The sequence below is a fragment of the Coregonus lavaretus genome (genome assembly GCF_964263955.1).
Source record: "Coregonus lavaretus genome assembly, chromosome: 29".
In the NCBI taxonomy this organism is placed as follows: Eukaryota; Metazoa; Chordata; class Actinopteri; order Salmoniformes; family Salmonidae; genus Coregonus; species Coregonus lavaretus.
The window spans coordinates 9,942,393-9,955,543 of NC_140016.1; the positions used below are offsets into that span (position 1 = coordinate 9,942,393).

The 13,151-nt window shown below is 44.1% G+C and overlaps 1 protein-coding gene across 2 annotated transcripts in view; it reads right to left on the reverse strand.

Moving 5' to 3' along the window:
• Window positions 1-13,151, reverse strand: part of LOC311105327 (PH and SEC7 domain-containing protein 2-like) — a 51,459-nt gene that overhangs the window by 6,990 nt on the left and 31,318 nt on the right. For both annotated transcript variants that reach the window (XR_014610242.1, XM_084147444.1), the window contains exons 4-12: window positions 5,476-5,670; window positions 5,149-5,229; window positions 4,560-4,720; window positions 2,194-2,252; window positions 1,257-1,346; window positions 1,061-1,104; window positions 751-944; window positions 520-590; window positions 162-319 (exon numbers count right to left, since the gene is read on the reverse strand). Coding sequence is in view for 1 of the 2 variants with exons in the window: in XM_084147444.1 (XP_084003570.1) it covers window positions 162-319; window positions 520-590; window positions 751-944; window positions 1,061-1,104; window positions 1,257-1,346; window positions 2,194-2,252; window positions 4,560-4,720; window positions 5,149-5,229; window positions 5,476-5,670 (1,053 nt within the window). In the remaining variant the exon portion in view is untranslated. The remainder of the gene's footprint in view (window positions 1-161; window positions 320-519; window positions 591-750; window positions 945-1,060; window positions 1,105-1,256; window positions 1,347-2,193; window positions 2,253-4,559; window positions 4,721-5,148; window positions 5,230-5,475; window positions 5,671-13,151) is intronic.

Genomic DNA, 13,151 nt, shown 5'->3' on the forward strand with positions numbered 1-13,151 from the left:
TCTAAAGGCTAATAATATTCTGCTAATAATAACGCCACATTTCTGTACATCATGAAAGTCAGTTATCATTGCGTGACAAAATAACAATAGTGCATTAGGGGACATAAAGCTCGTTCCCATTAACAGGCCTACCCTACAGGCCAGAGTAGCAGAGGTCTTACGGTGCCTGCAGCAGGAACACCCTCCAGTCAGAGGTCTTTAGTTTAAGGACGTTGGGTCTTTTGCTGTAGTCTGTAGCGCGGGTGGCTAACGCATGGTGGATACGCACAGCGTTCTTCAGGTCCCCCTCACACAGCTCTGCATCAGCCTTATACTCATCCTGTCAACAGGGGGAGACATACACATATAAAGTTGTCAGATAGCTCCTACTACTGTGTGTGTGTGTGTGGGGGGGGGGGGGGGGGGGGGACAGAGAGTGTCACACACACATGCAGCTGAGCTACCACTGCTGCATCCCCTTGTCACCACTACTGCAGTGGTAGAAGTCTGTTTCTATGGTAACGGAGAGGTATCTGGTACCTTCTGGAGATAAAGGATCATCCCCTTTAGAACCGCATAGAACTTCTTCCAGCCTCGCCGTCCTCGTGGGGCTAGAGAGAGAGGGAGAGAAGAGAGAGTGAGACAACCGTTATTTCTAACGTTGTTTAAATCCCAATAACTGAAGATTCACGCTCTAAGAAATCCCCTTTCAACCTAGCCTAAGCCAATCTATGTGTGTGTGTGTGTGTGTGTGTGTGTGTGTGTCCTCACTGCGTTTGCCGTCCATGTCTGCGTGGCTCTTGCGGGTCAGGACACCATGTTTATAGGTGACAGCGTTGAGTAGGATGGGGATGGCGATGAAAGGGTTATTGCCATCTGTTACCCTGGCAACCCCCCTCTTCCCCCCTCCCTCACACTGCTCCTCCACCAGCTCCGATAGACTCTTCCTGAACTCCTCTTCCTCACTGCAATACATCATACATCAGATATAACATAGGACACACACACGCACGTGCACACACGCACGTGCACACACGAACGCGCATTATACACACACACACACCTGAGAATGGATACTCACATTGCCCATTCAAGCTTCTCGTTCTTTATTGAATTATACAGCACCTAAACAGGAAGAGGAAGTGAAGAAATCAAAATGGTGGGAGAGAAAACTCACATTACACCTGATTGAACTGGATGAACTTCAGAGTAACGCCAAACTTGGAATCTGACCAAATATTACATTAGCAATATTGTCCTAGCGTTGATTACCGTACCTTTAATAGGTCTTTAGGGAAGTCTTTACCGTCGTTTAGGCTATCCAGATTACTGATGAACTGCTGGCAAGACATCTTCTTCCCAATGTTCTGGACAAGAGAAACAAAACCACACAGAGAATTAAAGCTAAATACTGTATCTGTTGAGAAACCTTCAAATATATTTACCACTAGGTGTCAGTGCTGTGCAGGTAGGGCACTAGCTATTCTCCTCATCGTGCACTATGTGTTCATTGGTTACATTACAGCCACAGATATACTGTGTACTGTTTATGGAGAGACACAGAAGAGGTTAGTGCTAAAGGCCACTTACCACCTACGGAGCAGGACAGCCAGAGGTTACACAGAGACCAGACAGAACCCAGGAGGATAGATGGAATGAGAGGAGAGGTGAATAACCGAAGGAGGGAGAGAGAGTGCGTTAGATGCAGGAGAGGATCTGTTAGTATACATACAAGAACAGAGAGTTAAATTGTGAGAGCGCGTGTTAAATTAACACTGGATAAGAGTTAGTATACTGTGGTATTTAGTAGTAGGAGACAGAAAGAGGAGACAGAAAGAGGAGACAGAAGGAGGAGACAGAAGGAGGAGAGGTGAAGAGGCAAAAAAGTAGGACAGAGGACAGAAGAGAGATGGAGATTGAGAGAGAGAGAGCGAGCGAGAGAGAGAAGCTATTGTTGATGCAGCACATCACTTCTAAACAGGTGTTGCCTGGCTTAAAGGGGGGGGGGGGATTATTCTTATTCTGAAAGACAGCCAAGCATAAAATATAAATAAAATGAGTCGACTACAGTAGGTTTTTCTATGTCAATAGTGTTGGTGTGTGAGTATGCTGTATGTCAAATAGGATTTATGAGTATTTCTGGGGGATCCTGCCTGTACATTGATTTCCATCCATCTCCACAGATTGTAGGTTTGATAACAGAGCTGTACATACGTGTCCATGTAGATCAGTGTTGAGCAGCATCAGGGCGCAGGTTAACGTATGGGCTCCGTCTGTTGGAAGAAGAAAACATGTTTTTCAATGTTGTTATCTAAATGTCATGGATGACTATTTTATATTTTGAAGTCTCAACAATACCTGGCAGAATACTTTATAATATGCCATTCAAAATGTAAATGTAAGAAATGTATTGTTTTTTTAAATGTTTTTTGGGGGGCCCTAAGCGAGATTTGGTTGGGGGCAGCCCCACCTTGCGGGCAAAACATTTTTAGTGGCCCACCTCTTGATGACGAAGAGAAACTCAAATGTTAATGTCCTGCAATTCTACACATTTTGCCATGGGGCGTAGAGAAAATGTTGCCGTTTTAAAGCATATTTCTTTATACACATTTTGCCATGACTTACAATGCCTTCAGAAAGTTTTCAAACCCCTTAACTTTTTCCACATTTTGTTGTGTTACAGCCTGAATTTAAAATTGATTAAATGGAGATTTTTTTGTCACACAGAATACCCCATAATGTCAAAGCGTAATTATGTTTTTAGAAATGTTTTCCTAATTAATTAAAAATGAAAAGCTGAAATGTCTTGAGTGAATAAGTATTCAACCCCTTTGTTATGGCAAGCCTAAATAAATTCAGGAGTAAACATTTTCTTAAAAAGTAACAATAAGTTGCATGGACTCACTCTGTGCGCAATAATTGTGTTTAACATTATTTTTTAATGACTACCTCATCTCTGTACCCCACACATACAATTATTTGTAAGGTCCCTCAGTCGAGCAGTGAATTTCAAACACAGATTCAATCTCAAAGACCAGGGAGGTTTTCCAATGCCTCACACCTACTGGTAGATTGTAAAAAAAAAAGAAAAAAAAAAGCAGACATTGAATATCCCTTTGAGCATGGTGAAGTTATTAATTACACTTTAGATGGTGTATCAATACACCCAGTCACTAATAAGATACAGGCGTCCTTCCTAACTAAGTTGCCAGAGAAGAAGGAAACCGCTCAGGGATTTCACCATGAGGCCAATGGTCACTTTAAAACAGTTGCAGTTTAATGGCTGTGATAGGAGGAGGAGGATGGATCAACAACATTGTAGTTACTCCACAATACTAACCTAATTGACAGAGTGAGAAGAAGGAAGCCTGTACAGAATAAAAATATTCCAAAACATGCATCCTGTTTGCAATAAGGCACTAAAGTAAAACTGCAAAAGATGTGGCAAAGAAATTAACTTTATGTCCTGAATAAAAAGCGTTATGTTTGGGGGCAAATCTAACACAACACATCACTGAGTACCACTCTTCATATTTTCAAGCATGGTGGTGGGGGCATCATGTTATGGGTGTGCTTGTCATCGGCAAGGACTAGTGTTTTTTATTATAAAAATAAACGGAATAGAGGGAAGCACAGGCAAAATCCTAGAGAAAAACCTGCTTCAGTCTGCTTTCCAACAGACAAATTCACCTTTCAGCAGGACAATAACCTAAAATACAAGGCCAAATATACACTGGAGTTGTTTACTAAGACGACATTGAATGTCCTAGTTACAGTTTTGACATAGATTGGCTTGAAAATCTATGGCAATAATTGTAAATGGCTGTCTAGCAATGATCAACAACCAACTTGGCAGAGCTTGAAGAATTTAAAAAAGAATAATGAATTTATTGTACAATCCAGGTGTGCAAAGCTCTTAGAGATATGTGGGGTTTTTTTGTTTGTTTTTTACAAATGTTAGAATTTGTCTTCCACTTTGACATTACAGAGTATTTTGTATAGATTATTGACAAAAAATGACAATTAAATCAATTTTAATCCCACTTTGTAACACAACAAAATGTGGAAAAAGTATAGGAGTGTGAATACTTTCTGAAGGCACTGTATGTCTTGTTAATATGCTATCTGAGTGAGCATGACTAACAAAGTCAATGGGGGCCCCCTGGAGGTCAGGGACCCTGGGCACGTGCCTTGCATACCCGGTCAGTAATTTGGCAATGAGGTTTAGATAGCTGGCTAGACTAACTTACCTAGTAATCTATAAAATGTTAGCTGACATGGGCTAATTGAGTGACTGTCTATGACTGACATAACAAGAAAAAAAAACTGCTGATGCACTACCAAATTTTGAAATTACACCTTGTGTGTTCTACTATTCTGACTTCCTAAGAAAAGGAAAGGGGGTCGGGGGCCCCCTAGCAGCCATGGGGCCCTAAGCGTCCTCTTATGTCGCTTAGTGGCAAGAGCCGGCACTGGTTTTTCATTCAAGGCAACAAAGCTGTTATCGTCGTCATCCTCATCCTCATCATAGTCTTCCCAAGCCTCCCCAACACCCTAATTATAATCATCATCATCATCACCATCATCTTCATCATCATCATCATCATTCCGTTTGGATATGTCCTTTCCTTCGGGGGCGAGGGCTGTGGGGTTGCAGACACAGAACCTCTTAGAGAAGTGGACCAGGATCCTTTCTCTCTCCTGGGTCTCCCCCATCAGAGGAAAGGCTTTCAGGAAGTTCCTGAGAATTAGGTCAAAGACCAACGAATGAGAAGGCAGTATTGATTTCAGGCTAGAATGCAGTGTATCTGTCCGTACAGTGATATAGGCTATAAGCTACAACCTCCATTTCTAGGCTTCCTCAAGTTTATTTTGGAAATCGCTAATGGCGACGTAAGAGTAAGGCTACAGTAGACTAGTACAGTACAGTACAGTGGAAACTCTGTGGTTCACCACTCCCAATACAAACATGTTCATTTACTCTGGATATCTGCATGCTGTGGTTTAATACATGCATTCAAGACAGTCCCAAATCATGGTATACTGTATACCAGGAGTTGACAGTTGACTGTATCGCAAAATAGAGCTCTATACTCAAAAATCAACGATAGGCTAATGTGTTGTGAGCAGGGCTGTGAGAATAGTGCTGACTGGGCTGACTGGTCTTACCTCAGGGCCTTGTCCAATGACAGGCCAGAGAAATCAAAGAAGCTGAGGTACTCTGACGCCACCAGCTGGCTGAACTCATTACTAGATGATGGACAGAGGGAGGAGGGATGGGGAGCGATAGAGAGAGAGAGAGAGAGAGAGAAAGAGAGAGAGAGAGAGAGAGAGAGAGAGAGAGGGGTGAAGTTTAAGATGATATAAAATACATATAGTACAATATAAACACTGTGAGACATATACATGTGTGACTGAATGACAGTGTGTGTGTGTGGTCTTGTGTGTGTGGTCTTGTGTGTGTGGTCTTGTGTGTGTGTATGCCTGAAACCCCACTTCTTGCCCAGGTGGCGTGCCACATCGCAGCGTTTGAAGCCCTCCAGGTAGAACAGGCGCTTGGCCAGGCGTTTGGCGGCGTTACAGTCGGCACGGCAACCGTTGGACAGGGTGTCCGTGCTGCCTCTCTCCAGCTGCTCTAGACCGCCCAGCTCCGACTCAGAGTCCGACAGCACATCCGTGTCGTTGGCATCACTTACGAGGACACACACAGGGACATTCAGAGATTAGGACAGATTATCCACTTGATAACTGTGGATCTTGCAACATGTGAGGTTGGCATTGTTGAGAACACAACACACACAGACAGATCTCTGTGGACCAACCAACATGACAGCCTTGTTGAGCTGATAGTATGGCACCTACCTGCCCCACAGAACAGGGCCCTAGCAGGACCAACCAACATGACAGCCTTGTTGAGCTGATAGTATGGCACCTACCTGCCCCACAGAACAGGGCCCTAGCAGGACCACTGACTGGCAGTCATAAAGATTAAAACAGAATGTTATAATGATATATGGGAGCTATAAACTCACATTTCAAGACCATTGATGACATAATGTCCTCTAAAGAAGATCCTTTCATTTTTACTAGACAAGAATAAACAGATAGATACGATAATAAATATAAAGAATGTGTGATATTCTACCAACATAAAAGTTACATGGCAAATTAGATATGATTTTCTCATATAACCCTGATTCAATAATAAAAATCCCCTGAAGATGAAGATAGCATATCTGAAACAGAGTCCCTACATCTCTCTATCCTTCTAACCAAAACACATAAAACATCCTAAACAAACACTACTGAAATAGTACTGAAAACAAACGTGAAAGGCCTCCAGACCGGACCGGACCAGACCGGTCCAAACCGGACCAGACCGGACCAGACCAAACCGGACCGGACCAGACCAGACCGGACCAGACCGGTCCAAACCGGACCATGTGTGCTGGTCATCCCTATCATTGTATGTGTCTCTTTGACATTGTCAACATTCTCTCTATAGATGATTCAGATTTTTCTGCATAATCTGATTAGAGCAATTGCATTCCTTCCTAAATTCAACCCGGTGTCCTAGGAGGAGCAATGACAGGCGCAAGTACTACCCCTCCCAGGTTGATGTCTCCTGCATCACAATTACCCACAATCCTCACTGCAGGCAACAGCGTGCCCTGAGCACAAGCCTCGCACAATGATGGAACTATACCCAAACGAGAATAGGTACTCATACCTCCCTCTGTACAAGGAAGATATACTCTTCTTCATCCAGCCTAAGACAGACGAGGAACTATCAACAAAATAATTGCCCTCCCTACATTCTATTCATCATTATCTTTCATATGCATGCGCAATTACTGCCCCTCCCAATTTGATGTCTCCTACATCACAATTACCCACAATCCTCACATCAGGCAACAGCATGCAATGAGCACAAGGATGTAACTATCCCCAAACGATGCCCAAACCTGCCCATAGGCTACAACAAACATGTGGTTTTTTATCTTCATATCTTACAGATGCATTTCCTTAGCATTCTGTCCACGTTGGCCACCATGCCTAATCCTAACCACATTTCTGTTCACAAAAACACAGTCGATCTCCTGAATAATGAACAACTCATGCCAGCCTGGGAGTCACGGCAATCCAGGGGGCCCCAGTGAAGACATGCAATGTCCATCAAACGCACAACACACTGACAGAGTCCTAAATGGAACCCTATTCCCTATAGTACATTGCTTTTGACCTGGGCCCAAAGGGCTGCACTATGTAAGGAATAGAATGCCATTTAGGTCAAAGACACTGACTCACAGCCACTGGCATTCAATATGGATTTTCAATATGGATCTTGATCTTTATCTTGGACGAAGTGAACTACAGCACAGCTCCATGTACCTTTCACTGTCACTATTATGCATTTGAGAAGTCGTGAGTAGATTTCCCCTGAATAGTCAGCTAATTTAATAGTGAATCGGTGTGTGTGTGTGTGTGTGTGTGTGTCTGTGCCCATACTTAGAGCATGAAACTGCATGTCTGTGACTCACCTGGTAATCTCTCTCTCTCCCAGTTGTGCTGTGTGCTATCCACCCCTAGGCCAGCAAGGGTGTGTCAGGTGAAGGGCTGTGTCTGTCTGTCTGTGTGTGTGTGTGTGTGTGTGTGTGTGTGTGTGTGTGTGTGTGTGTGTGTGTGTGTGTGTGTGTGTGTGTGTGTGTGTGTGTGTGTGTGTGTGTGTGTGTGTGTGCGTGTGTGTGTGTGTGTGTGTGTGTGTGTGTGTGCGTGGATAGGTGTGTATGTGGGGTTCACAGTCTAGTGCCATAATATTGCAATTTTGGAATTGCACATCCAGTATTTGTGTATGTGACTAAAGTCCAAAACACCCATTGTGTGAGAAAATGGGTGAGTGTGTCTGCTATTTATGAGTAGGGGTGTGTGTGTCTGTGTTTCATAACTGAGGCTTGTAGCTGTATGTGCAAACACTGGCATCCTCTGTGCAATGTCTTGATGGAATAATCCCAAGGACTCGGCATTAAATGATCCACCACTACACCAGTCTAATACACCACTGGATCATTCATAACCTACTGCCCCCTCAGTCTCATTGTGTTATTCAAAACCACAACAACTTCTAAAATAACACAACATTCACTGATGCTGCACTACAGTATACTGCCGTGGCAATAAGTGATAAAGGGTTAGGAATAATAGTCACTGATTTTTTTAAAGGAAAGAAAGGAGTTTGTTAGTTCCTAGGGGCATGTTGATCAACGTTGTTGCCAGTCTCCCGGCATGAGAGTGAGCAATATGTAGCATGGTCAACAGAGATGGTTCAAATGTATTGATCCGCGTTACAAAACCATTATAAACTGACCAAAGTTCGAGCCATACAGAGAATTCATATTAACGTTTTTCTTATACGGCATAGTCAATTAGCTATTCTCAAACGTATGCCAATTATACTTAAAAGTAGCCACATTTTTCATGACAGTGTTCTTAAACTGAATAGTGGTAAATCCATGCTTTTCAACGGCTGTCAAAACTGTCCGCTCAATATTCTAATTACAAATACAGCACACACTCCCGCTTATTCTGAGTCTGACTGACACACGAAACTTCAGAACAAGTTAACTGTGAGCAGAACCATGGAAAAAAGACTTACAGAAGTTCGAGAAGCAAGTCGAAATGAACGTCATATTCCTCTTTCCACATTTTCTCTCCCGCATTCGAGGATGGGAATCAGTGTCAAGGAGCTCGCGACATCATCCAGCGGTGTTCGGTAAAATCCGGCATTCAGTCTTTGGCGGTATTTACCCTGAGGCGTAAGCAATCAGATTTTCGTGAGTCTTTTCCAACACAAACGGGACTCGAAGCCCCGCATGGTTATTACCCTGTTTAAGAGCACATAATTATCTAACTATAGTGTTTGTAGCCTACAGCCATTCCCCACAATGTGAATGGATTTGAGATTTTTCCCTTGAAGGCTCTTGGAGTTCTCCCTCAAAGAAAGGATGTGAGGGGCGGAGCGACATACCACAGAATCTACTGAATGATGTTCCTAAATCTTGTTAGTGCACACTCCCTTTGATGATCATGCAGGTCTATATAGCTCATTAGGCCACTTCCTCCCTGCTCTTTTCCCATAGGCTATGTTGTGATGCAAAGAAAAGCCTGTTTTCTCTTGGCATAAGGCTCAGAAACCACATAGTTAGCATATAACTCTTCAGAATACCAGTCATATTCAAAAGATGTGTCATATGATCATATTCAAAGGTAGATCAATTTCTACCCTACAGCTAAGGTAATTTCCCTCTACAGTGCATTCGGAAAGTATTCAGACCCCTTGACTTTTTCCACATTTTGCTACGTTACAGCCTTATTCTAAAATGAATTAAATTGTATTTTTCCCTCATAAATCTACGCACAATACCCCATATGACAAAGAAAAAACTGGTTTTTAGACATTTGTGCACATTTATATAAAAAATCTAATAAAAAAAATATGTACATGTAGGTAGAGGTATTAAAGTGACTATGCATAGATAATAAACAGAGAGTAGCAGCAGCATAAAAGAGGGGTGGGGGGACAATGCAAATAGTCTGGGTAGCCATTTGATTAGACGTTCAGGAGTCTTATGGCTTGGGGGTAAAAGCTGTTTAGAAGCCTCTTGGACCTAGACTTGGCGCTCCGGTACCGCTTGCCGTGCGGTAGCAGAGAGAATAGTCTATGACTAGGGTGGCTGGAGTCTTTGACAATTTTAAGGGCCTTCCTCTGACACCGCCTGGTATAGAGTTCCTGGATGGCAGGAAGCTTGGCCCCAGTGATGTACTGGGCCGTACGCACTACCCTCTGTAGTGCCTTGCGGTCGGAGGCCGAGCAGTTGCCATACCAGGCAGTGATGCAACCAGTCAGGATGCTGTCGATGGTGCAGCTGTAGAACCCTTTGAGGATCTGAGGACCCATGCCAAATATTTTCAGTCTCCTTAGGGGGAATAGGTTTTGCCGTGCCCTCTTCACGACTGTCTTGGTGTGCTTGGACCATGTTAATTTGTTGATGATGTGGACACCAAGGAACTTGAAGCTCTCAACCTGCTCCACTACAGCCCCATCGATGAGAATGGGGGCGTGCTCAGTCCTCTTCTTTTTCCTGTAGTCCACAATCATCTCCTTTGTCTTGATCACGTTGAGGGAGAGGTTGTTGTCCTGGCACCACACGTCCAGGTCTCTGACCTACTCTCTATAGGCTGTCTCGTCGTTGTCGGTGATCAGGCCTACCACTGTTGTGTCATCGGCAAACTTAATGATGGTGTTGGAGTCCTGCCTGGCCATGGAGTCATGAGTGAACAGGGAGTACAGGAGGGGACTGAGCACGCACCCCTGAGGGGCCCCCGTGTTGAGGATCAGCGTGGCGGATGTGTTGTTACCTACCCTTACCACCTGGGGGTGGCCCGTCAGGAAGTCCAGGATCCAGTTGCAGAGGGAGGTGTTTAGTCCCAGGGTCCTTAGCTTAGTGATGAGCTTTGAGGGCACTATGGTGTTGAACGCTGAGCTGTAGTCAATGAATAGAATTCTCACATAGGCGTTCCTTTTGTCCAGGTGTGAAAGGGAAGTGTGGAGCGCAATAGAGATTGCATCATCTGTGGCTCTGTTGGGGCGATATGCAAATTGGAGTGGGTCTAGGGTTTCTGGGATAATGGTGTTGATGTGAGCCATGACCAGCCTTTCAAAGCACTTCATGGCTACAGACGTGAGCGCTACAGGTCGGTAGTCATTTAGGCAGGTTACCTTAGTGTTCTTGGGCACAGGGACTATGGTGGTCTGCTTGAAACATGTTGGTATTACAGACTCAGACAGGGAGAGGTTGAAAATGTCAGTGAAGACACTTGCCAGTTGGTAAGCGCATGCTCGGAGTACACGTCCTGGTAATCCGTCTGGCCCTGTGGCCTTGTGAATGTTGACCTGTTTAAAGGTCTTACTCACATCGGCTAGGGAGAGCGCAATCACACAGTCATCCAGAACAGCTGATGCTCTCATGCAGGTTTCAGTGTTACTTGCCTCGAAGCGAGCGTAGAAGTAATTTAGCTCGTCTGGTAGGCTCGTGTCACTGGGCAGCTCACGGCTGTGCTTCCCTTTGTAGTCTGTAATAGTTTGCGAGCCCTGCCACATCCGACGAGCGTCGGAGCCGGTGTAGTACGATTCAATCTTAGTCCTGTATTGACTCTTTGCCTGTTTGATGGTTCGTCAGAGGGCATAGCGGGATTTCTTATAAGCGTCTGGGTTAGAGTCCCGCTCCTTGAAAGCGGCAGCTCAACCCTTTAGTCTGAGAGTCCTTTAGGTGCCCTTTGGCAAACTCCAAGCAGGCTGTCATGTGCCTTTTACTGAGGAGTGGCTTCCGTCTGGCCACTCTACCATAAAGGCCTGATTGGTGGAGTGCTGCAGACATGGTTGTCCTTCTGTCAGAGTGACCATCGGGTTCTTGGTCACCTCCCTGACCAAGGCCCTTCTCCCCCGATTGGTCAGTTTGGACTGGCGGCCAGCTCTGGGAAGAGTCTTGGTGGTTCCAAACTTCTTCCATTTAAGAATGATGGAGGCCACTGTGTTCTTGGGGACCTTCAATGCTGCAGAACATTTTTTGTACCCTTCCCCAAATCTGTGCCTCGACACAATCCTGTCTCGGAGCTCTACGGACAACTCCTTTGACCTCATGGCTTGGTTTTTGCTCTGACATACACTGTCAACTGTGGGACCTTATATAGACAGGTGTGTGCCATTCCAAATCATGTTCAATCAATTGAATTTACCACAGGTGGACTCCATTCAAGTTGTAGAAACATCTCAAGGATGATCAATGGAAACACGATGCACCTGAGCTCAATTTCGAGTTTAATAGCAAAGGGTCTGAATACTTATGTAAATAAGGTATTTCAGTTGTATTATTTTTATTTTTAGCAAACATTTCTTAAAACCTGTTTTCGCTTTGTCATTATGGGGTATTGTGTGTAGATTGATGAGGAAACATTTTAATATAATCCATTTCAGAATATTGCTGTAACGTAACAAAATGTGGAAAAAGGGAAGGGGTCTGAATACTTTCCGAATGCACTGTATTTGGCCCTGGTGTTGTGTATTGTGTTGCCAACCATCTCTGACTCACCCTCCAAAAGCGAAGACGTGGACTGGGGGCATTGTGATAGGTATAGATAACACACACACACACACACACACATCCCTCCTTCCCCCTTCTAATCTTGAGGAATCGTGGAGACAAAAAGAAAGTGCCAAGGGGAGGACAGACAGACGGAGGAAGGGAGAGGGGGATAGAGAGGATCAAAAGAAGAGAGTAGGCACCTGGGAACCTTATCTAGAAAATACCATATAGGCAGCCATTGAAAGCTCGACAGCCATGATGTGACAGGACCACAATAGGCCCTGATCACTAAGCTAGCAGGAAACAGGATGTTGTTATCACCATAGTGATGCAAGTCACTGACAAATATTCTAGTGAAGAAAGTGTTTATGTAAGGCGGACGGGTCTCACAGAGTTTCAACCCCCCAGCTCCATCTGACTTCTCAAATGGCCACCACATTCTAACATTAACTGACATCAGCATTCCCTTCTAGCAGGCATCATAGGCCCGCAAACCCAATCATGACGTCAAATGATTGCAACGCAACCTCCAAAAGGAATACTTTGGAGTCTAAAACAAAATGCTTGTTTTAGTAGCTGCAACAGTGCAGTAATATCTAACAATACACAACAATACACACAAATCTAGGCTCAAAATGTCCAGAAACAAATAACTTTCTTCTGAAACTCGTCAGTCTATTCTAGTTCTGAGAAATGAAGGCTATTCCAGGCACCTCACAGGTCCTCAACTGGCAGCTTCATTAAATAGTACCCGCAAAACACCAGTCTCAACGTCAACAGTGAAGAGGCGACTCTGGGATGCTGACCTTCTAGGCAGAGTTGCAAAGAAAAAGCCATATCTTAGACTGATGGTTGCTGATAATGGGCCTCTGTACGCCTATGTAGATATTCCATTAAAAACCAGCCGTTTCCAGCTACAATAGCCATTTACAACATTAACAATGGCTACACTGTATTGATCAATTTGATGTTATTTTAATGGACCAAAAAATTGCTTTTCTAAGTGACCCCAAACTTTTGAACGGTAGTGTA